The sequence below is a fragment of the Bufo gargarizans genome, chromosome 1, assembly GCF_014858855.1.
Source record: "Bufo gargarizans isolate SCDJY-AF-19 chromosome 1, ASM1485885v1, whole genome shotgun sequence".
NCBI lineage: Eukaryota > Metazoa > Chordata > Amphibia > Anura > Bufonidae > Bufo > Bufo gargarizans.
Genome location: NC_058080.1, coordinates 130,301,018 through 130,327,602, shown reverse-complemented (window position 1 = coordinate 130,327,602; position 26,585 = coordinate 130,301,018). Strand labels below are relative to the sequence as shown.

The 26,585-nt window shown below is 47.1% G+C and overlaps 1 protein-coding gene across 7 annotated transcripts in view; it reads left to right on the top strand.

Annotated features, from left to right (window-relative positions):
* RBM47 (RNA binding motif protein 47) overlaps nucleotides 1–26,585 on the top strand; it is a 147,969-nt gene that overhangs the window by 72,826 nt on the left and 48,558 nt on the right. Inside the window, exons 1-2 of one of the 7 annotated variants that reach the window (XM_044298514.1) lie at nucleotides 17,310–17,373; nucleotides 17,487–17,577. The exons of 3 other annotated variants lie outside the window; for them this stretch is intronic. In XM_044298514.1, the coding sequence (XP_044154449.1) occupies nucleotides 17,561–17,577 (17 nt within the window). In that variant the 5' untranslated portion in view covers nucleotides 17,310–17,373; nucleotides 17,487–17,560. Of the gene's footprint in view, nucleotides 1–17,300; nucleotides 17,374–17,486; nucleotides 17,578–26,585 lie in introns of those variants that run through there. 3 more of the 7 variants (XM_044298502.1, XM_044298588.1, XM_044298570.1) reach the window with 3 other exon arrangements.

The window sequence follows — 26,585 nt, the reverse complement described above, 5'->3', positions numbered from 1 at the left end:
TGAAATTCACCCGGCGACGTCCACATGGTGCACATGCATCAAATGCAAGACTTCAGAGTCAGGTGTGAGTACATCTTCACTGCCTAGCCCTGTCAGTCAAAGTAGTGGGGACACGGCCTTGAAGAAAATGAGCAAAGCATCTGGACACAATGAGGTGCAAAGGCAATTGGAGCTAATTTGCATATCATTAGGAGGCTGTTTTCATCAAATTGGGAAAAAATGGGATTAAGATGGGAGCAAGAGCATTAGAATGTGTTGACAATGGCACATCTACCACGTGAGAATGATTTATTTATTGCTTGTTTTACATTTTAATTTATAGGCATTGTTTTTTTTTCCCTGTCCTTAATGCTTTCACTTCCTTAAGAATGTAACAATGAGAATTTAGGATGTTTTTAAAAATATCCCATTCAGTGTCCACACTCTCATTTTTGACAACATTGTCCCAGTTAAAGAGGTTAATTTAAAGGCTATGAAAACCTTAGCTTGTTTAGTTTGCAAAATTTAGCAACTTTTCTAATTTGCCTTTATTCAACATTTCCCACTGTTTTGCTTCTGAAGAGAGTAAGTTCTTCACCTAGGTGCTCTTGCCGTTGAATCGGATGTAAGTCCATCAGAGCTCCTGCCTCTGACAGTTCTTTCTGCTCTTTCCTTCACTTCTGTTAGTGTTAGGCCCCCTTCACACGGGCGTCGTGGGTGAGGGACGGATGCAATGCAGGTGCGTTCAGGGAAAATTTGTGAGTAGGCACTCAATTTCAGTCAGTGTTGACTGCGATTGTGTTCCGTTGTTCAGTTTTTCTCTGCGCGAGTGCAATGCGTTTTGCACGCGCGTGAGAAAAAACTGAATGTGGTACCCAGACCCGAACCTGGACTTCTTCACTGAAGTTCGGGTTTGGGTTAGGTGTTCTGTAGATTTTATTATTTTCCATTATAACATGATTATAATGGAAAATAATAGCATTCTTTAATACAGAATGCTAAGTATAATGTCACTTGAGGGTTAAAAAATAATAAAATTATTACTCACCTCATCCACTTGATCACGCAGCCAGGATCCTCTTCTTTGTTCTCCTTGAAGGACCTGCAAAAAGACCTTCGCTGACGTCATCGCGCTCCCCATGTGGTGAGCGCGGTGACGTCAGCGCAGGTCCTGCTGAATGAAGATAGAAGGACCTTCTATCTTCATTCAGGAGGACCTGCACTGACGTCACTGCGCTCATCACTTATAGAAGATGCTGCGATTTTCACGCAACGCACAAGTGATGCGTGAAAAACATCGCTCATGTACACAGCCCTATTGAAATGAATGGGTCAGGAGATTCAGTGCGGGTGCAATGCGTTCACCTCACGCATTACACCTGCGCGGAATACTCGTCCGTGTGAAAGGGGCCTTAGAGATAGCAATAGGAGGTGGTATAGGTACACTTCTCTCGTGCGGAACGAAAGCACGGAATGGAACCCTACGTGGAGTTTCGTCCCGTACTTCCGTTCCGCAAAAAGATAGAACATGTGTAAGGCCGATTCATTGGCCTGTATTTGTGGGAGGGGCTTGGATGCCTACTTCAACGGCCAGTGCCCTCCCACAAATCGTACGACGTGCAGAGTTTTGCAGGAAGCGTGCGCTCGTACCTGGCATCTTTGTCTTCAGCAGGCAGGTGAGTGGAGTCCGGTCGGCTGGCCCCTAGGTGAGTGGGGCTATGCTCCGGACCGCGTCGCTTCTTTTCCTCCAGGCTGGGGGCGGACCGCACGGAGGCCAGGCTCCCTCATGCACCATGTCTGTGCGTCATTCAGGGGGAAGGGGGGCGGCGGCGGAGCCGCGGCGGTATCTGCGCCCCCCTCCTCCCCCCGTCCACACAGGGATCCCGAACACTGCCCTCCTCCGGCGGGGGGGCGGAGCCACGGCGGGGGGGGCGGAGCCACGACGGTGACGAGCTCCCCTCCTCCCCTCCACACTGGGCTCCCGAACAGTGCCTTCCTCCGGCGGGGGGGCGGAGCCTCGGCGGGGGGGCGGAGCTACGATGATGCCGAGCTCCCCTCCTCCCGTCCACACAGGGTTCACTGCCCTCCTCCGGCGGGGGGCGGAGCCTCGGCGGGGGGGCGGAGCTACGATGATGCCGAGCTCCCCTCCTCCCGTCCACACAGGGTTCCCTAACACTGCCCTCCTCCGGCGGAGGGGAGGAGCCACGGCGGGGGGCGGGGCCACGACGGTGGCGGCGCTCCCCTCCTTCCCCGCTTACAGGTCCACCACGTTCCACTTCACCAGCGGGGGGCGGGACACTCGATGGAGCAGGGGCCCCCCCCCCCCACCCCTCCGATCTGGCCAGCGTCGCACTACCTCCCCACGTGGTGGGCGGGCTCAGCCGGCGGTGGGTCGGCCCCCAGATGAGGGGGGGCGCCCCCGCACTGAGCGCCCTGCCAGGGAGCGAGTGCGGCGCCACGGGGCCACAGTTTATCCGGATAAGGGGGGGGGCTGGGTCACATGAGGCCTCCCCCCTGTCCCGGCTCCTAGATGCCAGGGGGCTGCGCCGTTTCCCCACGTGGTGGGTGTGCCCAGCCGGCGGCGGGTCGGCCCCTCGAGCAAGGGGGGCACCCCTGCACTGGGCACCCTGCCAGGGAGCGGCGTGACCCCCCACGCGGCTCGTCTCAACCGGTGAAGGGTGGGGGCCGGCTCATATAAGGCCCCCCCCTGTCCCGGCTCCTAAATGCCAGGGGGCTGCGCCGTTTCCCCACGTGGTGGGTGTGCCCAGCCGGCGGCGGGTCGGCCCCTCGAGCAAGGGGGGCACCCCTGCACTGGGCACCCTGCCAGGGAACGGCGTGACCCCCCACGCGGCAACATTCATTTGACCGATGTGGCGGGGCCCGCGTTGATTCAGGGGCCCCCCCGCACCGGTTTAGGCCAGAGGGCTACGCTACTCCCCACGCGGTAGAAGTGCTCAGCCGGCAGGTGGGCAGGCCCTGAGCGACGGAGGGCACCCCCCGCACTGGGCACTCTGCCAGGGAGCCGCGCAGCCCTCCACGTGGCTCACGTTCTGTGTTGGCGTGGGGCAGGGGCCAGTGCGCTAGAGGGTCCCCCCATTCCGGCCACGGTGCCAGGGAGCTCCGCGCTCCCCACGCGGTTATCGTGGTGGAATGCGGGGGGCGCATTGGCCATGCTCTGCGTTTTCACTAAAGTCTGGCACGGGCCGCCGTGCCACCTAGATAGGCAGGGATCCGTGACAACGCCGGAACGGTCGTGGGGGGTACATCTTAGCCAGTGACTAACCCCTTCTACCGGTCACCTGCAGCTTACAGCTCATGTCCAATCATTCCATGTTTTACCTGCACGGTTCCGCATGGCAGGCACGATCCACAGTTGACACCTTCATTGTTTGCTTCCAGGGTCCAAGTTGTCTTGATCTCATTACGTAATTGTGGCTTATCGGTAAGGTAGTAGGGGTTCACGTGGGGGAGGGGAAAGGAAGTGCCCATCAGTGGGTTATGTGTCTCACGCATTGTCTCACGTCCAGGTTGTGCTGTTTCACGAACTTTCTGTGGTGGTCAGTGTAGATTTCTGAGTAGGTAAGTAGATCATTTCCCCCGTATTGTATTTCCGGGTGGCGGTTCCTGGCCACTCCCTCACGGTTCCTTTTGTGTCAGTGTGCATAGCTACACGGGGGCAGTACACCTTTCCCTGCTTTGCGTGCAGTTTCACGGATACTGGTGGTCGTCCAGTTTAGCCGGTCACTTATGTTACTGTTTCCACAGCTGTGATGTCACACGCATCAGACATCATCGAGGCGTCCGTGGACGAAAACGCAGCAGGAATGTCTGAGGGGGGCAGTATTCCGTCCCTACGTGCATGGACCATTCCCAAGCTCATGTCGGAGCTAACGAAGAAGGGCGTCCCTTTCCCGGCTTCCGCCAGGAAGGCAGAGTTGTATCGACTGTGGAAAGACTCTTTAGTGCCCAGTAGTGACGATCCCCCTATGGCCACGGTGCAGACGTCACTCGCGCAGTTGCACGTCATGTTGAACAGTCTGACTTCGGCGGTCACCTCGATACAGGCTAGGTTGGAATTAATCGAGTCTCACGTCCCGGTCGTTCCGATTTCTGCCCCTGAGGTCCCGGTCGTTGCCACCTCTGCCGTAGGGGATACCCGTTCTGTCCAGGCCATCCCCAACGTGGCTCCATCTCATTTCGTGCCAATCAGCATCAGGAAAGACATCCTTGAGGGTAGGGATGTTAACCTCGCTTCATTGCTGACAGCCTCCAGAGACTTGTCTGACAACAAAGTCATAGCTTGCGGGGAAGTCTCGGTGGTGCTGAGAGGCCGTGACCACAGGCTTAACCGCAAGCTAACCATCCCAGAATTTGTCATGGCGTTCAGCCTTTTAGGGATGTTATATGTTCTGCCAGGCCGGACAGGAGGGAGGAACTCGATCTGTACCTCTTTCGGGTTACAGAGTTGGGTTACAAGTATGGAGGAAATTCGTTTTACGACTATCATTGTTCGTTTTGGCCAAAGCAGCAGCTGCGCTTTCCCAGTTCCAACATGTGACAGATTGGTCCAACTTAGACACAGAACTGTTCTGCAGGCACTTTGCTGGCCTGAAAGCTCCCTCCTGTTCCGCCTGTCAGTCCTTCTTCCACTCGGTAGAGTGGTGTCACTAGTCAGCCGCCAGTACCTCATCGTACCCGTCCAGCTCTACAGCTGGACCACTCGATGTTTTCAGACCCCCCCAGCTCCGTGGACAAGCTAGGTCGGCCCATTGTTCAGCTAGGTAGGGCTCAGATCTGCCGAGAAAGTTGAGGGCCCGTCCACAGTTATCACCTTTCTGGGCATTGAACCAGACTCACAAGACATGTTAGCCAGGTTACCTTCGGACAAATTGATGAGGATCAGAGAAGTCATCCACAGGTTTGCAGTCACGACCGTGGTCACTAAGGCCGATTTGCAGTCACTACTGGGCATGTCAAATTTTGCCATGCGCATCATTCCGCAGGGCAGGGCGTTCATATCCCGCCTGTTGGCGCTCCTGGCCACGGCCCGGAGCAGGACAGCCCAGTGTGTCTGGATAGTCAGGCCTTAGCTGATCTCCACATGTGGGATCAATTTCTTTGTCAATGGAATGGGGTGTCCTTGTTCAGTCCCGAGTTGTCGTGTAATTCTCCTGTAGTATTTTCAGATGCGGCCGCAAGCTCAGGTTTGGCCGCTATTTTTGGCACCCACTGGGTCGCGGGCGAATGGCCTGCCGAGGTGAGACAGATCCCAGGTTTCCTCCACTCCTCGGTACTGTTCGAACTGTACCCCATTGTGGTAGCTGCCTACATATGGGGCAATCGTTGGGTAAATCAGTCTGTTCTGTTTGTGTCTGACAATGCAGCAGTGGTAGACATTGTAAACAGTGGGTCGTCTAGATCATCCCATGTTATGTGTCTCTTGAGACGACTAGTACTACTCTCCCTACATCACCACTTCCATGTCCATAGCGCGCATGTGCCAGGTTCACAAAACGTGGCTGCCGATGCCTTATCAAGGGCTAATTTCTCCCTTTTCTTACAGGTCATGCCAGAGGCAGATGTAGTGGGCGCTACCGTCCCTCCTCACGAATCCTTAATCCTAGCGTGACTAGTCACCTAGAGACGGCCCACGCCTTGATTTCCAAGTCCCTTTCCCCCAACACCACCAGGGCATATACCACCGGGTGGAAGGCGTTTTGCAAGTTTCAGGGGGAATGTCCTCAGGAGGAATCTAGTTGTAGAATACATCCTGGCGTTCATTGGCTACTGCCACTCAGAACTAAAAAACTCTCTCCTAACACCGTGAGATCATACCTGTCGGGAGTGCAACATTTCTTCTCCATCAATCATCCCGAACGGACATCGGTGTTCTCCATGCATGCTGTCAAAGCCGCACTCGAGGGTTTGAGCAAATGCGGGCCCCAGGGCCAAGTACGTAGGCAGGCTGTCACAGGGCTCCTTTTCGTAGACTTTATGACGTTCTGGATAGGAATCCTTTTGGGGTTCTACCCAACCTGGTGCTCAAATCCGCCATCTATCTAGCTTTATGGCTTCTTGAGGCCTGGGGAGTTCACTTGTTCTCCTGGCAGCAGCAGGTTCTCACAGTCGACCAGCTGGTCCAAAACGCCGAAGGTTACGTGCTGCTGCTGAGGACGTCCAAAACCTCACAGGTGGGGCCCCCAGTACCGGTGTCTTATTTCCCGCGTCTCATCAATGGTGCCCTGTCACAGTTCTGTCAACTACTATCAGCCTTGTCAGGGTCCGGGCCAGATAGTCCATTATTGCCCTTTGGGGTGGCGTCACTCACCACCCATCAGTTCGTGTCCCACGTACGCTCCCTGGTGGCCAGCTTGGGCGGCGACGCCACCGCGATCTCGGGACATTCGTTCCGCATAGGTGCTGCGTCCGCGGCTTCCAAGAATCAGGTGCTAGCGCATGTCATTCAGAAATTAGGGCGTTGGCGCTCCACGTGTTTTAGCCGCTACTTACCTCACCCGAAACTGAGATGTCAATAGCTTTCAGAGTCTGGTTTGTAATCACGTTGTAATAAAGTACTCCTGCCTACCGGTATGTCTTTTGCCCTCTTTCAGGCGTCCCTCCACGACGCGGTTACGGCACAACTCTGACCGCTTTAGAGTAGGGCATTCCAGGTAGATCTCGGTACGTTCCTGGTTGCCACGACCACAAGTGTAAGGCCGATTCATTGGCCTGTATTTGTGGGAGGGGCTTGGATGCCTACTTCAACGGCCAGTGCCCTCCCACAAATCGTACGACGTGCAGAGTTTCCCCTCCCACCCACCCTTTTCACCTGTTACTCTCAAAGGGGATGCCCTCTTTCAGGCGTCCCTCCACGACGCGGTTACGGCACAACTCTGACCGCTTTAGAGTAGGGCATTCCAGGTAGATCTCGGTACGTTCCTGGTTGCCACGACCACAAGTCCTATCTTTTTGCGGAACAGCCGGATTGCGGACCTATTAAAGTGAATGGGTCCGCGTTCGGCTGCGGCTGCCCCACGGTCGGTGTTCATGTATTGCGGATCACATTTTGCGGGCTGCAACGTTCGTGTGCAGGAGGCCTTAAGAATCAGCAATGGAACAAGCTCACCAGTAGCATTTCCTGACATGTCACCGCCACATATCATAGCTTCTTTTAAGGTAGCTCTTGGATAACATCTAAAAATATATCTATTCTAGCTTTTGTATTTGTGTTGGCCTGTTTTTATGAATTCTTTTTTAACCCCTTTATAACCAGGCCTGAAAAGGCCTTAATGACCAGCAAAAATTTTAGGTTTTTTTCCTCTCTGCATTTCAGCAGCCATAACTTTTTTATTTTTTCATTGATGTGGCAGTCTGAAGCCTTGTTTTATGCTGTAAAAATGGTATTTATTTTTTGGCGTTGTTTGGAAGTGCATTAAATTACAGTGTCATTTATATCTTTTTTTGCTGCAGAAATATAGATTACAAAAATAATTTTTGTCGCTTTTTAAATTGATGTTTTACGCCATTGATGTTTCACACAAAATAAACTGATAATTTAATTTTTGGAGTTATTATGGTTGTGTGGATACCTACCTAAATGTAAATTTTTAGAAATTTCTATTTATTCTGTGCAGAATGAAATGTATTTTAGGCCTCTTTCACACTTGCGTTGTCCGGATCCGGCGTGTACTCCACTTGCCGGAATTACACGCCGGATCCGGAAAAACACAAGTGTACTGAAAGCATTTGAAGACGGATCCGTCTTCAAAATGCTTTCAGTGTTACTATGGCACCCAGGACGCTATTAAAGTCCTGGTTGCCATAGTAGTAGTGGGGAGCGGGGGAGCAGCATACTTACCATCCGTGCGGCTCCCGGGGCGCTCCAGAATGACGTCAGAGCGCCCCAGGCGCATGGATGACGTGTACATGCGATCACGTGATCCATGCGCTTGGGGCGCCCTGACGTCACTCTGGAGCGCCCCGGGAGCCGCACGGATGGTAAGTATGCTGCTCCCCACTACACTTTACCATGGCTGCCAGGACTTTAGCGTCCCGGCAGCCATGGTAACCATTGAGAAAAAGCTAAACGTCGCATCCGGCAATGCGCCGAAACGACGTTTAGCTTAAGGCCGGATCCGGATCAATGCCTTTCAATGGGCATTAATTCCGGATCCGGCCTTGCGGCAAGTGTTCCGGATTTTTGGCCGGAGCAAAAAGCGCAGCATGCTGCGCTATTTGCTGCGGCCAAAAAACGTTCCGTTCCGGAACGGAAGACATCCTGATGCATCCTGAAGGACGGACTGTCCATTCAGAATGCATTAGGAAAATCCTGATCAGTATTCTTCCGGCATAGAGCCCCGACGACGGAACTCTATGCCGGAAGACTATAACGCAGGTGTGAAAGAGCCCTTACACTAAATAATGGGAATATTTTTGGGGGGAGAGTTATATTTTTATTTTTTTAATTACATTATTTATATTTTTTAAAAAGTAAAATCCCATTAAGGGACTACTATTTTATAACTTTATTTCAGACTTCTAATGTATGCTCCTGTATGCTAATACATCTTGCTCTATGTCAGTATGACACAGGTTGCTGTTAGGGCACGCTGTGGTTGCCCTAACAGCAGGATTGCTGCACAAACAGCCCTGGGGTCCTTAATAGGCCCTCAGGGCTGACTGTAGATTGCTCCCCCAGTCTCTGGGTTGCTCAGATTTTCACAGTGAGCCAATTGCAGTCTACTTTAATCATTAAACGGTATGGACCACAGAATGATTAAAGGGTTAACAGCTGGTATTGGAGCCTCTCCCATCCCCGGCTTATGAAGCGGAGCCTGTGCTAGGAACCCAGGCTGTTACTAACAGCTGGTTCTTAGCACTGGAGCTCTCTGGCGACCTTTAACCCCCCCCCCCTCAGCTGCAGCGATGCCAAAAGATGTCGCTGTAGACTGAGGACCTTCACCTCTTACTGTCAAACACTGGGCAATCATTAAAGGGTTAAATAATAATTTAGCCATTCTTTATTCACATTACACAATCTGCATGCTCCCATGTCTAAGGATGCATTAGAGGAGAACGAAGTGGAAAATACAGATGATGTTGAAGAGCAATTCCTCTCTACAGTCTGTACTATGATTGTGGAAAGGACACTGTGTTCCAAAAAGGAGGACATTTGATCTGGTCACCATTTTGTCATTTATCTTCCTCCATACAAGGCATAGCCACAAGGCTTCATCGACTGCACCTTACAAATTAGAGTGCACTAAATACAGCCGTGTGGTTCCACTAGGTCAGACAGCCAAGAAATACCAAATTAAGATGAAGGGATCAAAAAGTTGAGGAGCCATGGCACCTACTGACCTGTTCTTAAAACCAGCTAGTGATATTCTTAGTTTTGGTCATCTTTTTATGACTGTAGATTTTTATATTCTATTATTTTTACATGATTATGGGGGCATCCATTTTGCCTGGGCTGAGATTGATTCAGACCTATGGTTTTCACCAGACTGGTTATGCTCATTCATGTATGAGAAAGTGTGGTGAGCATGCTCTGTGACCCGTGCAAAGGTCATTGTGCAAGGAGGGAAGGAGGTAAGCTGTGACAGGGGAGGTGACATCTCCTCTTTAAAAGAGTCTGTCCCAAGGCCCATTGTTGAATCCGTTCCCTGTAGAGTCCTCTTTGACCAGTTATGTTTGTTTTTTGCCTTGGTTTGGCAGTCCTCTTGAAATTTTTTGGCTTGGTTAATCAATACGTAAGACAATCTATATATATATGAAGTCCAAGCGACATCCCAGGTCTGCAAGCGATACCCAGGTAACGAAGTAAGGAAGAGAGCAGAAAAAGAATGCATTGAGCCAAGCCATGTTAGGGTCCATTCACACGTCCGCAAAATGGGTTTGCGGAACAGGTGCGGACCCATTCATTTTCAATGGGGCCGGAATGTGCTGTCCGCATCTGCATTTGCCGATCCGCACTTCTGTTCCGCAAAAAAATAGAACATGTCCTATTCTTCTCCGCAATTGTGGACATGAAAAGGCATTGTCTATGAGAGTGCTGGCGATGTGCGGTCCGCAAAATGCGGAACGCACATTGCCGGTGTCCGTGTTTTGCGGATCCGCAAAACACATACGGACGTGTGAATGGACCTTTAAAAGGGTTTTTCTGTGTAGAAAACCCATCTTCAAATCTATGCAGAGTAGACAGAACATTTCTTGCTCTGGAGGACGCGGCATGTCTGTACATTACATGGACAGGTGATTGATTTGAATGGAAACTGCATAATACTTAATTCTCCTTGTGGTGGCGCTGCAGGGTACGTGAACACTTACAGCATTCCTAATATATTGCAGCTGATAGCTGGGAGTCCTAGCAGCATAACCCCCTGTAGTCACTTTAACAAAAAATATGGTGCAAACCAGACAACATCCTCCATAATAAATACAGGGGTCATGCTAACTTCTATATAAAACTCAGTTAAAGGGGCTCTCCACATTGGGCAATCCCCACTTGTTAGAAGGATCCTTTAATAATAAGATAATCTTAAAGTGTCTCCCTGCTAGGACCCTCATCTGTAATCTATAGATTAACCTGGAAGTAAGTGTTCAATTCCCCTGCAGCGCCACCAGAGGGGTACTGAAGCATTACAGAGTGTCCATTTAAATCAAGGGGTCGTGTGTGTAATGAAGGACAGGACAGGTCCTCCAAAGCAGGAGACACTGTTGTAAACACTCTCCTGAACAGAGGACCCCCCTGACAACTTGGAATTATTTAATAAGATATGTGAAAATAGCTCTTCTACACTGGACAACCACTTCAAGCTCATATGTTGGTGTATGCCTTGTAGAGTATGTACTGTAAGGTCATAGGTACTGTGAATATTTAGGGTGACTTCAGACTACATTGAAGGTGTACAAATTCGCTATTCTATACAGGAAAAAAGGCCAAATGGAGACCAAAAGGACACTATTTGGAACCTTATTTGGCAAGTACTCGTTTCCATTAAATGACAAATGTTTGAAAAAAGTAATAACAAAAAACAAAACAATTGCTTCTTTCTTCTGTAATGTCTGTAATACAAGAATGAACTCAATAAGAGAAAAATGCTCTGAAGGTTCTCACAGGCTGAATCTTTACCACCTTCAAGGTTCTGTGTGACGGTTCCCGAATATTATTTTTCATCCTTCATACAATGTTTGCACTGAGGGTGGAACACAGGGGTTGTTTAGTGTCTGGTGAAACATTTACTAGAAGCAATCGACCGTGAGTTTGAAGGGCATTCCATTACCAGACGTGTTCTCTGAAGTAACAGGGTCAGAGGGACAATCATGTTAGAAAAAAACAGACCAAGGAAAGACACGTAGCTGGTGCAACATATTTCATTACGTTATCGAGTGGATGTTCTGGTGACATATCATTTGCGTCCTTTAACTTGGAGCCAGTGTATATAACATTGGCGCTGTGTCCTGAGAGCGTATTGCTAATAGTATATTATGATAGCCCATCTGCAGAGCAGAACTTCTTGCAGAAGTTTCCTGGTCTATGTAGCACTCAGTCCTCAATCTACAAGAACTGCGCCAATGTTTTATGCCGTGACTCCACACTTGACGCTGTCAAAATTTATTTTACGTTTAGTATACTCACAGTATATACGTTATCTTGCAGATTAGGTACATTTACACAGAGATCAAATGATATATACCAAACTTTAATAAAGTCTAAGGAGGGTATGAAATATACCCAACTTTTATAAAGCCGCCTTAGTTCCCTCACACAGTAGAAAACTCTTTTAGTGCCCCCCTTGCAGTATTGCTGCCCTCTTAATGTCCCTCTTCCAGTAGTGGAGCCCCTTAAAAGGGTTTTCTTAAATTTTAATACAGATGACCTATACTCTGACCTAGCCTCCTGACAATCGCCTGCTCATCAGTGAATGAGAAAGCTGCATTCACATTCAGCGATCTCCTCCACAGTATGGGGAGGAGCTATCACTAATACCATCGTTTGTCCCCATAAGATCTGCTGCCGGCAAACAATGATTTAGGTGTCCACAAGAACTATCCCAGCAGCAGGCACAATGTGGTGACATCATCACACCTACTTAGTTGAGCAGTAGAACGCACAGGCCGAGGGATCCCCAGACTCTGCACTGTACTCTACAGCTCAGCAAGTGCGATTATACCACCCCATCTTACCTGCTGCTGGGGAGAGCACAGGCAGGAGAATGACGGAGCAGCTGACTGCTCCCTGCTCCACCATTGTAATCAACTGTATCTGCATCCTCAGGATGCAGATAGAGTTGAAATTAGGACATGCCTCAGTCACCGCAGGACAGCCGCTGAAATCCAGGATTGTCTTGATTTGAGACGGTTGAGACACATGAATGATAACATAAACACCGACACAGTTCACTCCCTTGGGAGGCGATTCAGGGCCTAAAAACATAACAGCTTTTGTTCAGCCAACCCCTAATGCCCATATACAGGCCAACATATATTTATATTTCTCCTGACCCCCCCATATACAGACCGACACATATTTGTCCTGACCCTCTTATATACAGACCAACATATATTTCTCCCAACCAGCCCATATACAGACCAAGATATCTTCCTCCCAACTCCCCCCCCCCCCCATATACAGACCAACATAAAGTTGCAAGAAAAAGTATGTGAACCCTTTGGAATGATCTGGATTTCTGCACCAATTGGTCATAAAATGTGATCTGATCTTCATCTAAGTCACAATAGACAATCACAGTCTGCTTAAACTAATAACACACAAAGAATTAAATGTTACCATGTTTTTATTGAACACACCATGTAAACATTCACAGTGCAGGTGGAAAAAGTATGTGAACCCTTGGATTTAATAACTGGTTGAACCTCCTTTGGCAGCAATAACTTCAACCAAACATTTCCTGTAGTTGCAGATCAGACGTGCACAACGGTCAGGAGTAATTCTTGACCATTCTTCTTTACAGAACTGTTTCAGTTCAGCAATATTCTTGGGATGTCTGGTGTGAATCGCTTTCTTGAGGTCTTGCCACAGCATCTCAATCGGGTTGAGGTCAGGACTCTGACTGGGCCACTCCAGAAGGTGTATTTTCTTCTGTTTAAGCCATTCTGTTGTTGATTTACTTCTATGCTTTGGGTTGTTGTCCTGTTGCAGCATCTATCTTCTGTTGAGCTTCAGCTGGTGGACAGATGGCCTTAAGTTCTCCTGCAAAATGTCTTGATAAACTTGGGAATTCATTTTTCCTTCGATGATAGTAATCCGTCCAGGCCCTGACGCAGCAAAGCAGCCCCAAACCATGATGCCCCCACCACCATACTTCACAGTTGGGATGAGGTTTTGATGTTGGTGTGCTGTGCCTCTTTTTCTCCACACATAGTGTTGTGTGTATCTTCCAAACAACTCAACTTTGGTTTCATCTGTCCACAGAATATTTTGCCAGTACTGCTGTGGAACATTCATGTGCTCTTGTGCAAACTGTAAACGTGCAGCAATGTTTTTTTTTTGGACAGCAGTGGTTTCCTCTGTGGTATCCTCCCATGAAATCCATTCTTGTTTAGTGTTGTATGTATCGTAGATTCGCTAACAGGGATGTTAGCATATGCCAAAGACTTTTGTAAGTCTTTAGCTGACACTCTAGGACTCTTCCTCATCTCATTGAGCAGTATGCGCTGTGCTCTTGCAGTCATCTTTACAGGACGGCCACTCCTAGGGAGAGTAGCAGCAGTGCTGAACTTTCTCCATTTATAGACAATTTGTCTTACCGTGGACTGATGAACAGCAAGGCTTTTGGAGATACTTTTATAACCCTTTCCGGCTTTATGCAAGTCAACAATTCTTAATCGTAGGTCTTCTGAGAGCTCTTTTGTGTGAGGCATCATTCACATCAGGCAATGCTTCTTGTGAAAAGGAAACCCAGAACTGGTGTGTGTTTTTTATAGGGCAGGGCAGCTGTAACCAACACCTCCAATCTCATCTCATTGATTGGACTCCAGTTTGCTGACACCTCACTCAAATTAGCTCTTGGAGATGTCATTAGTCTAGGGGTTCACACACTATTTCCACCTACACTGTGAAGGTTTACATGGTGTGTTCAATAAAAACATGGTAACATTTAATTATTTGTGCAGAAATCCATATCATTCCAAAGGGTTCACATACTTTTTCTTGCAACTGTATGTTTCTCCCCCCTCCTTGCTGTCATGTTAGTTGGTTGGTCCTGACAAAATCAAAGTTATTTTCCCAACCTCTCAAATCACTGAACACATTCATCTATTTGTCCTGGCTCTGCTGATTGTTCATTATGTAGGTTTCCAAGCATACAGTTTTTAGATCTTATCTTGACTTTTGTGCTTAACTCCATAGTGAAAAAAGCTTCAGTGACTCGGCTGGCTGCTGTTTACATGCAGTCCACAGGCTCTCAATATGTGTTCAAGCGATTAAGATACAAAGATGCCCATACACATAACTTAGAAGTCAGTCTGGGTCATTTACTAAGACCGGTGTTTTAGACAGCGGTCCTAATAAACCCTTTAGCTGGACCTAACTTTGGCGTATCCACCGCCTGTCTAAATGTAAGCCAGCATTAAGACCCCCATTGGCCATTGTCAGCTGAAACCACGTTTACAGTATAATCGGTCTAATAGGGTCAATCATTTGCCATTTTGGGCAGGTTCACTCTGTTGGTTAATATTTTTAAAAACTGTCTCCGTGATCTGCCAGTATAGTTTGACATTTTGGTGGTCAGATCGGATTATCAGCCACATTCTGATAAATACTTATTCTATTTCTATGACCAGCTTAAAGGGGTTTTCAGGAGTTCAATATTGCTGGCCTAGCTTCAAGTTAGGTCATCAATATCTGATCGTTGGGGGGTCAGACATCGGGCACCCCTAATTATCAGCTTTTTAAAGAGGCCTTAGTGCTCCAGTGAGCACTGTGGTCTTCTTACAGCTCACCATGCACAGAAATACATACAGTGTATAGCGGCTGTGCTTGGTATTGCAGCCAAGGACCATTCACATACATCTTACCCACTTTGGTCAGCAAATTCATACCTAACGTTGGTTACCATTAGTGTTCAGCAAAGCAAAGTAATCGTAGTGGAATTCGGTCCAAAGTTTAGGAAAACTTTGATTCACAATGAATCTAAATTTCCTCAAGCTTTGTGATAACAAATTAGGTTTTCCTAAAATGGCAGCTGCGCGTGTTAGAAAACGAAACTAAGTGTAAGGCCTATTGCACACGACTGTATGGGTTTTTCAGTGTTCTGCGGTCCGCAAAAAACGTATCCGCAAAAAATATGGATGACATTCATGTGCATTCAATTTTTTTGCGGAACAGAACAGCTGGCCCCTAATAGAACAGTACTGTCCTTGACTGTTATGCAGACAATAATAGGACATGTTCTAACTTTGAACGGAATGGAAAAACGGAAATGCGGAAACTAAATGCATGCGGAGTGCATTGCGTTTTTTTTTGCGAACCCATTGAAATGAATGGTTCCGTATACGGAATGCAAAAAATGGACCGGAAACGAAAAAAAAAAACGTTTGTGTGCATGAGGCCTAAAGGTGACAAGCCCCAAAACACAAGATCACCGATAAAACAATGCAGCAAGCCAATCCACAGGTAGCCATCCCCTGTGATGTCACAGCCCTATAAAACTCTCATCCCACACGGTCTCTGCCATAGTCCTGTGAGCTGAGCTTAGGGAGAGACGTGCAAGCGCCACGGGACAGTATTGCTGAAAACGATTAATAGAAGAAGAATTCATTATCGATAAGATGGAAGCTTTTATTATGCCAGTGCCCAGCGTGCCAACCAATACCATCCAGTCTGCACCCCTTTAGGGGGGCCAGGTCTTAAAGGGGTTATCTAATAGTAGAAATACCCCCCACAATGCCTGGGCCCTCCCATGGATGATAATTACCCTGTCCCTGGCACCCGCGTCCCTCCGAATCGCTGCACGGCCACTGCTGCATCTCCCCATAGCGCAGATCAAAACATCCGGTGATGGGGGGATCAACCAATAGCAGGCCACAACTGTGACCAGTCTCCCTAGAATCACCTGTGATGTTTGGGAGGCTGGTCACCATCGCAGACTGTTATTGGCTGCACCACCCGTCGCCAGATGTTTTGATCTGCGCTACGGGGAGATGCAGCTATGGCCGTACAGCGATCCAGAGGAACACGGTTGCCGGGGACTTGGTAAGTATTGTCTATAGGCGGGGCCTGGGCATTGTGGGTGGGTATTTCTACTATTGGATAACCCCTTTTAATGATGACCATCCTCATCTTTTGCAGGCTTTACTTCCTAGAAAAGTCAGCAAGATGCAGAGAGAGGAGGAGCTGGATGTTCCTGATGACATATTCTTATCGATATTAGATGATGTGGAAAAGGAGGAAAAGCAGATGGCAGAAAAGGGGCTACCACCTGTAGGGCAGGAGAGTTCTGGGGTTGGTGAAGTGGGTATGCCAGTTTATTGTGCCCCACCTAACCAGCCAAACCCCATACCAGCAACAGCCCCTATTTAAAGGAGCCTTAAAAGTGCCGCGTGGCCATTAACAATGAAGACTGACTGTACAGTGCGGTCTTCATTATTAAATGAAAAGTAGCTGCGGGCTAATTAGCCACATGGTTCTTCACCGCAGCATGGCCACAACCTGCCCGCAGCATGGCTGCTCCTTGTGGCCGTACCCTAAGGCAGAGTGGCATGGGTATACCTGATTTATAGTGATTCGGATTGAATCGAATTTCTTGGGGAACTTTGGCAAATCTGATTTTTCTAAACTTTGCTTATCTCTAGTTATCATACTACAGTTCCAACTTGAAATTCGAGCTTGTGACCTAGATCCACCCATATTGAAAATCAGGGCTGATAGACGGTCCAGACAGGTTGTGTTGTATGATGACGACATCAACCAGATTTTTCATCTACAATCCAATCAGATACAATCATATATTAATTGTGGACTCTCCCATACATGCCACAGGCTGGTGGAAAACACATTCACATGTGCAGCCCGCTTACATGCAGATGTTCAGAAATCATCCAGTTATTTGCTGACTGTTTCCTGCATTCCTGTTATTGTACATACTGTAACTGCGAAGGGTTAAAGATGTGATGTTGTGAAAGCGCCCAACTCCATACTTTTTTTTCCCGTCTGTATCTCCCACTGAGTAAAATCTTCTTTTCAAGGCCATGTACAAAACATACTTGGCCTATTGGCCTCAGGACTAGTTTCAATTCAACAATTCCTGATTTTGGTAACAATGCAGAGACCCGACTGCTTCCCCTTTCTCCAACTGCAGACACATTGTCCTCGTGTTTGCATGAGAACAATCTAAATGAAGACCTACTGTAAGCAGGGAGCAGATACAGGTACGTTCAGTAAAATCCTCCAATACAACCCCCCCCCCCATCTTTTCTGGATCTGGTAACAGCACCTGGAATGAGACATTTTGTTGTCACTTGTTACATGGTGAATCTCCCAGGGGTTGTGCACAGAAGACTGGAGATCCAGATCTCTCATACATGACTGTAATAAAGAACTGTCTCCTCACACGGCATGGACTACAGTGTAGTGTAAGTAGCTTGAACGGGGACTGTTATTAAGAGGACTGTATATGGACTGCTTTTCTAGTTTATCACCTGTTCAGTTTCTGTATGAGAACATATAGCATTATTCTATTGTAACCATTGTATTTTTTATCATAGAAGGTGATATATTCGGTTGAGAGACCGTTCTTATACTTGTCACCCAGGGTATGTTGCAACACAGTCTGTAATCTCATGAGACATCCCCAGGGGGGAAATACACTTTAGCAATTGAAGCCAATAGCTTTTACATGCTCCCCAACTTAAGACGCTCTGTCTGACACCCCCACACTGTGATTAAAATACCTGTATTCATTCCTGACACCTTCTCTTTAAACCAGGAAATAGACACACGAACATACAGTATATACATGCACACACATATAGAAATACTGTACATACATACATCTACAGACATATACACATATAGTTACACAAGCATATACACATATACATGCACACACATATAGACATACTGTACATACATACATCTACAGACATATACACATATAGTTACACAAGCATATACACATATACATGCACACACATATAGACATACTGTACATACATACATCTACACACACATACACATATAGTTACACAAGCATATACACATATGTACATGCACACACATATAGACATACTGTACATACAGTGCATGTATACACAAACATATATACATACATACATGTACATGCATATATATGCACACACGTATACCTACACACATACACAAATACACTCAAATACACACATGCGAATACAGACACAAGCCTGCACACACATCTACAGTAGATACATACATAAATACACACACATATATACACGCACCTGCAGGCCCATACATTATACATGCATACAGTATGCACACACACTGAGAAGCTAGGAGGTCAATGTACAATGAGAGGTATGTCTGTCATATGACATTTATTGTTTGTACCATAAACAACATTCACTGTACAAATGACTGTAATAACAAGCACTATCATGTGGCGCTGACGCATGCAATCATGGGCTGATTTAGTCATTTTCTGCTTTAAAGTAAATTTTTGTTTTATATGTTTTCCTTCTTCTATGTTTTCTATAGTATTTAATTACCTACTAAGGACCCATCGACTCTCCTGACATGTCTGCTTTAATCAGTTCCTCGTGGTATTCCCCATGAAATAACTACTCTGCTTTGTGCCATTACTGGCAATATATGAATACATTGACAATTAAAATGTACTATTCCACTATTGCCTAATTGATATTGAGAATGTTGTACATAGGCTGTGTGCCTAGAGTACTATTCCCCTTGTACATAGGCTGTGTGCCTAGAGTACTATTCCCCCTTTACATAGGCTGTGTGCCTAGAGTACTATTCCCCCTGTACATAGGCTGTGTGCCTAGAGTACTATTCCCCCTGTACATAGGCTGTGTGCCTAGAGTACTATTCTCCTTGTACATAGGCTGTGTGCCTAGAGTACTATTCCCCTTGTACATAGGCTGTGTGCCTAGAGTACTATTCCCCTTGTACATAGGCTGTGTGCCTAGAGTACGATTCCCCTTGTACATAGGCTGTGTGCCTAGAGTACGATTCCCCTTGTACATAGGCTGTGTGCCTAGAGTACTATTCTCCTTGTACATAGACTGTGTGCCTAGAGTACTATTCCCCTTGTACATAGGCTGTGTGCCTAGAGTACTATTCTCCTTGTACATAGACTGTGTGCCTAGAGTACTATTCCCCTTGTACATAGGCTGTGTGCCTAGAGTACAATCCCCTCTTTACATAGGCTGTGTGCCTAGAGTACTATTCCCCCTGTACATAGGCTGTGTGCCTAGAGTACTATTCTCCTTGTACATAGGCTGTGTGCCTAGAGTACTATTCCCCCTGTACATAGGCTGTGTGCCTAGAGTACTATTCTCCTTGTACATAGGCTGTGTGCCTAGAGTACTATTCCCCTTGTACATAGGCTGTGTGCCTAGAGTACTATTCCCCTTGTACATAGGCTGTGTGCCTAGAGTACTATTCCCCCTTTACATAGGCTGTGTGCCTAGAGTACTATTCCCCCTGTACATAGGCTGTGTGCCTAGAGTACTATTCCCCCTGTACATAGGCTGTGTGCCTGGAGTACTATTCTCCTTGTACATAGGCTGTGTGCCTAGAGTACTATTCCCCTTGTACATAAGCTGTGTGCCTAGAGTACTATTCTCCTTGTACATGGGATGTGTGCCTAGAGTACTATTCTCCTTGTACATAGGCTGTGTGCCTAGAGTACTATTCTCATTGTACATAGGCTATGTGCCTGTAGTACTATTCTCCTTGTACATAGGCTGTGTACCTAGAGTACTATTCCCCCTGTACATAGGCTATGTACCTAGAGTACTATCCCCCTTATACATAGGCTGTGTGCCTAGAGTACTATTCCCCCTGTACATAGGCTGTGTACCTAGAGTACTATTCCCCCTGTACATAGGCTGTGTACCTAGAGTACTATCCCCCTTGTACATAGGCTGTGTACCTAGAGTACTATCCCCCTTGTACATAGGCTGTGTGCCTAGAGTACTATTCCCCTTGTACATAGGCTGTGTGCCTAGAGTACGATTCCCCTTGTACATAGGCTGTGTGCCTAGAGTACTATTTTCCCTGTACATAGGCTGTGTGCCTAGAGTACTATTCCCTTTGTACATAGGCTGTGTGCATGGAGTACTATTCTCCTTGTACATAGGCTGTGTGCCTAGAGTACTATCCCCCCTGTACATAGGCTGTGTGCCTAGACTACTATTCCCCTTGTACATAGGCTGTGTGCCTAGAGTACTATTCCCCTTGTACATAGGCTGTGTGCCTAGAGTACTATTTTCCCTGTACATAGGCTGTGTGCCTGGAGTACTATTCTCCTTGTACATAGGCTGTGTGCCTAGAGTACTATTCCCCTTGTACATAGACTGTGTGCCTAGAGTACTATTCTCCTTGTACATAGGCTGTGTGCCCAGAGTACTATTCCCCTTGTACATAGACTGTGTGCCTAGAGTACTATTCCCCTTGTACATAGACTGTGTGCCTAGAGTACTATTCCCCCTGTACATAGGCTGTGTGCCTAGAGTACTATTCCCCCTGTACATAGGCTGTGTGCCTGGAGTACTATTCTCCTTGTACATAGGCTGTGTGCCTAGAGTACTATTCCCCTTGTACATAGACTGTGTGCCTAGAGTACTATCCCCCTTGTACATAGGCTGTGTGCCTAGAGTACTATTCCCCTTGTACATAGACTGGGTGCCTAGAGTACTATCCCCCTTGTACATAGGCTGTGTACCTAGAGTACTATTCTCCTTGTACATAGGCTGTGTGCCTAGAGTACTATTCCCACTGTACATAGACTGTGTGCCTAGAGTACTATTCCCCTTGTACATAGGCTGTGTGCCTAGAGTACTATTCCCCCTGTACATAGGCTGTGTACCTAGAGTACTATCCCCCTTGTACATAGGCTGTGTGCCTAGAGTACTATTCCCCTTGTACATAGACTGTGTGCCTAGAGTACTATCCCCCTTGTACATAGGCTGTGTGCCTAGAGTACTATTCCCCTTGTACATAGACTGGGTGCCTAGAGTACTATCCCCCTTGTACATAGGCTGTGTACCTAGAGTACTATTCTCCTTGTACATAGGCTGTGTGCCTAGAGTACTATTCCCACTGTACATAGACTGTGTGCCTAGAGTACTATTCCCCTTGTACATAGGCTGTGTGCCTAGAGTACTATTCCCCCTGTACATAGGCTGTGTACCTAGAGTACTATCCCCCTTGTACATAGGCTGTGTGCCTAGAGTACTATTCCCCCTGTACATAGGCTGTGTGCCTGGAGTACTATTCTCCTTGTACATAGGCTGTGTGCCTGGAGTACTATTCTCCTTGTACATAGACTGTGTGCCTAGAGTACTATTCTCCTTGTACATAGGATGTGTGCCTAGAGTACTATTCCCCTTGTACATAGACTGTGTGCCTAGAGTACTATCCCCCTTGTACATAGGCTGTGTGCCTAGAGTACTATTCCCCTTGTACATAGACTGGGTGCCTAGAGTACTATCCCCCTTGTACATAGGCTGTGTACCTAGAGTACTATTCTCCTTGTACATAGGCTGTGTGCCTAGAGTACTATTCCCCTTGTACATAGACTGTGTGCCTAGAGTACTATCCCCCTTGTACATAGGCTGTGTGCCTAGAGTACTATTCCCCCTGTACATAGACTGTGTGCCTAGAGTACGATTCCCCTTGTACATAGGCTGTGTGCCTAGAGTATGATTCCCCTTGTACATAGGCTGTGTACCTAGAGTACTATTCTCATTGTACATAGACTGTGCACCTAGAGTACTATTCCCCTTGTACATAGGCTGTGTGCCTAGAGTACTATTCCCCTTGTACAAAGGCTGTGTACCTAGAGTACTATTCCCCTTGTACATAGACTGTGTGCCTAGAGTACTATCCCCTTTGTACATAGGCTGTGTACCTAGAGTACTATCCCCCTTGTACATAGGCTGTGTACCTAGAGCACTATCTCCCTTGTACATAGGCTGTGTACCTAGAGTACTATTCTCCTTGTACATAGGCTGTGTGCCTAGAGTACTATTCCCCTTGTACATAGACTGGGTGCCTAGAGTACTATCCCCCTTGTACATAGGCTGTGTACCTAGAGTACTATTCTCCTTGTACATAGGCTGTGTGCCTAGAGTACTATTCCCCTTGTACATAGACTGTGTGCCTAGAGTACTATCCCCCTTGTACATAGGCTGTGTACCTAGAGCACTATCTCCCTTGAACATAGGCTGTGTACCTAGAGTACTATTCTCCTTGTACATAGGCTGTGTGCCTAGAGTACTATTCTCCTTGTACATAGGCTGTGTGCCTGGAGTACTATTCTCATTGTACATAGACTGTGTGCCTAGAGTACTATTCCCCTTGTACATAGGCTGTGTGCCTAGAGTACTATTCCCCCTGTACATAGGCTGTGTGCCTGGAGTACTATTCTCCTTGTACATAGGCTGTGTGCCTAGAGTACTATTCCCCTTGTACATAGACTGTGTGCCTAGAGTACTATCCCCCTTGTACATAGGCTGTGTACCTAGAGTACTATCCCCTTGTACATAGGCTGTGTACCTAGAGCACTATCTCCCTTGTACATAGGCTGTGTACCTAGAGTACGATTCCCCTTGTACATAGGCTGTGTGCCTAGAGTACTATTCCCCTTGTACATAGACTGTGTGCCTAGAGTACTATTCCCCTTGTACATAGGCTGTGTGCCTAGAGTACTATTCCCCCTGTACATAGGCTGTGTACCTAGAGTACTATTCCCCCTGTACATAGGCTGTGTGCCTAGAGTACTATTCCCCCTGTACATAGGCTGTGTGCCTAGAGTACTATTCTCCTTGTACATAGGCTGTGTGCCTAGAGTGTGTAAGAAATTCCACTTTGACAAGGTACATTTTAACCCCTACAGTAGTTGTCAACTTTTTTATATATTTCCTAGAAGTATAATAGATGAACAGATCAAAATACAGTTCTAAAATTATTATTTTATGGGAAATACAAATTTTGGCTAAAGCAGACACGTCAGGAGTGGTGACAGGTACTCTTTGAGTTGACTCTTTAGGGCACTTAAGCTCAGACATCCTTGCCTTTTCATAGGCGAAGACCTTCCTGTGGAGCTGTTGAGCCCCCTGATATCTCCCCAGCTCTAGGCCTGATTATATAGGACTGCAGCAGTTAGTTATATTTGTAATTACAGTATTTGGCTTCACCTCTGTTTCTGAATGGTCTGGGGCTTGGAGGATAAAGTTTACTCCAAAGAGGAAGATGTGTGAAACTGCTTGTTTTTATACAGAAGCGAATCCGAAAATGAGGAAGTATCTTCCTACATCTGTGCTAGTAAGCTGGGGGGTTTTATCTGTCCTTGGAAGAGACTGAATTTAGGGCCCTCTTACATGGACTGATGGTCAGGAAAGAACAAGACTCATTCTTAACCAATGCCCCATGAAAACCGGCCATCGCTCACCTCTCAAAAGTCATATGCCACAATACAAATGCTTGTTTGTCCTCAGCACATTGTGCCGTGTACACAGGGGATATGCTGCTGACGAAGGAGAACTTTATGGGGACGACTGATCCGATTAGTGATCATTCATCTCCTTACTTTCGATGATTTCTAAATGGTACCTACTGAATATTGATCGACATGCTGTATCATTGATAAAAGCTCCCTTAGCATAGTCTCAGTTTCGGACCCATAGAAATGAATGGGTCTGAGTGCAATCTGCGATCAGACGCAGACCACAACTATTGTCGGTCTACGCATTTAGAATAAAGGGAGTTCATGCATCCTTCTTGTCTCCAGCAGTGAGTTTTAGATTCAGAGTAAATGTTTATTGTACTATATTCCTGTGGGTTACGTTGTAAATATGTGACATTATTGTACGCTATTCAGTATAGTACTGTAAGTGACACGTTCATCAGCAGGTTGGTGTTTCCCATGCATAAAAGTAAAAAGGCTGTTAAGGATCAGATTACTTAAAAAAGGGGTTTTCCATCGTAAAGCCGGCCAAACACGATGTATACTCTGCACCTGGGGTCAGCAACGTCCGTCACTCCAGCTGCTGTGAAACGACAACTCCTAACATGCAAACTTGCTTGACTCTTGGTGTAACGCCCATAGAAGTGAATGGAGCATGCTGGGGGTTGTAGATTCAGAGAGGTTGCTGACCCCAGCTCTAGAATGAGCCTTGGCCAACAGCTTTTCTTCTGAACAACTGTATATATTTTTTTTCAGTGAGAAAAGGAATCTCCCACAGAGACAAAATATATAGTCAGGAAATCCCCATACACCTTAAGCTACCCATACACGTTCAGTAGCTGCCGGCCGAACAATCGGCCAAGAGCTATCTCCCCTGACTTCTCCCCTGACTTCCCCATACACATACATGTTGGGCTTGGCCAAACACTTCCAGGATTGGCGAAGATATTCATCTCTCCCTACCCTTGTCTCCCCTGACATCATCTGTTGGGGGGATCTCCCTACACACATTAACGTGTCCACTGAACCCCCTGTTCTTGGCGGGTTCAGCCAACAAAAGACTAATGTGTATGGCCACCTTTAGACAGTCAGGCAGTCTTGCAGAAACTGGCATATTAAAGTGTACCCGTACTTTCAAAAAACTTTTGATCTGTCATAGTGACATATCATAGGTTTTGATCGGTGGGTGTCCGAGTGCTGAGACCCCTGCCAATCACTATAATGAGGAGATAGAAGCGGTCACAGAAAACGCAGTGTCTTCTTACTCATAAAATAGAAAATCTCTATGAGCCTGTCTGCAGTAGACAACGCTCTATGTGAGAGCTTCACGCTCCTCATTTTAGTGATCGGTGGACCCCCACCAATCAAAAGCACTTGGACCCCCACCAATCAAAAGCACTTGGACCCCCACCAATCAAAAGCACTTGGACCCGCACCAATCAAAAGCATTTGGACCCCCACCAATCAAAAGCACTTGGACCCCCACCAATCAAAAGCACTTGGACCTCCACCAATCAAAAGCACTTGGACCTCCACCAATCAAAAGCACTTGGATCTCCACCAATCAAAAGCACTTGGACCTCCACCAATCAAAAGCACTTGGACCTCCACCAATCAAAAGCACTTGGACCTCCACCAATCAAAAGCACTTGGACCCCCACCAATCAAAAGCACTTGGACCTCCACCAATCAAAAGCACTTGGACCTCCACCAATCAAAAGCACTTGGACCCCCACCAATCAAAAGCACTTGGACCTCCACCAATCAAAAGCACTTGGACCTCCACCAATCAAAAGCACTTGGACCCCCACCAATCAAAAGCACTTGGACCTCCACCAATCAAAAGCACTTGGACCTCCACCAATCAAAAGCACTTGGACCTCCACCAATCAAAAGCACTTGGACCTCCACCAATCAAAAGCACTTGGACCTCCACCAATCAAAAGCACTTGGACCCCCACCAATCAAAAGCACTTGGACCCCCACCAATCAAAAGCACTTGGACCCCCACCAATCAAAAGCACTTGGACCCCCACCAATCAAAAGCACTTGGACCCCCACCAATCAAAAGCATTTGGACCCCCACCAATCAAAAGCACTTGGACCCCCACCAATCAAAAGCACTTGGACCTCCACCAATCAAAAGCACTTGGACCTCCACCAATCAAAAGCACTTGGACCTCCACCAATCAAAAGCACTTGGACCTCCACCAATCAAAAGCACTTGGACCTCCACCAATCAAAAGCACTTGGACCCCCACCAATCAAAAGCACTTGGACCTCCACCAATCAAAAGCACTTGGACCTCCACCAATCAAAAGCACTTGGACCCCCACCAATCAAAAGCACTTGGACCTCCACCAATCAAAAGCACTTGGACCTCCACCAATCAAAAGCACTTGGACCCCCACCAATCAAAAGCACTTGGACCTCCACCAATCAAAAGCACTTGGACCTCCACCAATCAAAAGCACTTGGACCTCCACCAATCAAAAGCACTTGGACCTCCACCAATCAAAAGAACTTGGACCTCCACCAATCAAAAGCACTTGGACCTCCACCAATCAAAAGCACTTGGACCCCCACCAATCAAAAGCACTTGGACCCCCACCAATCAAAAGCACTTGGACCCCCACCAAACAAAAACCTATCACTATGACATATTAAATTTTTTTGAATGTTCGGGTACACCTTAAGGGTACGTTCATAGAGCAGATTTCAACGCCATTAAAATCTGCCACGTCGTGGTTGTTCACATGGAATGCTGCAGACCCACACGCAGCTTAGCTCTATTGAATCGAGATAGACCACAAGCGGACCCCCCCTGCAGCATCCTTCCATACACAGCACCCATAAGGGTGGCAAATTAAACTCTGCAATTATTCTGAAGACACTATGTGCCGCGGTCTTTTCTACATTACACAGGATAGGTCATCAGTATTAAATTACTGCACA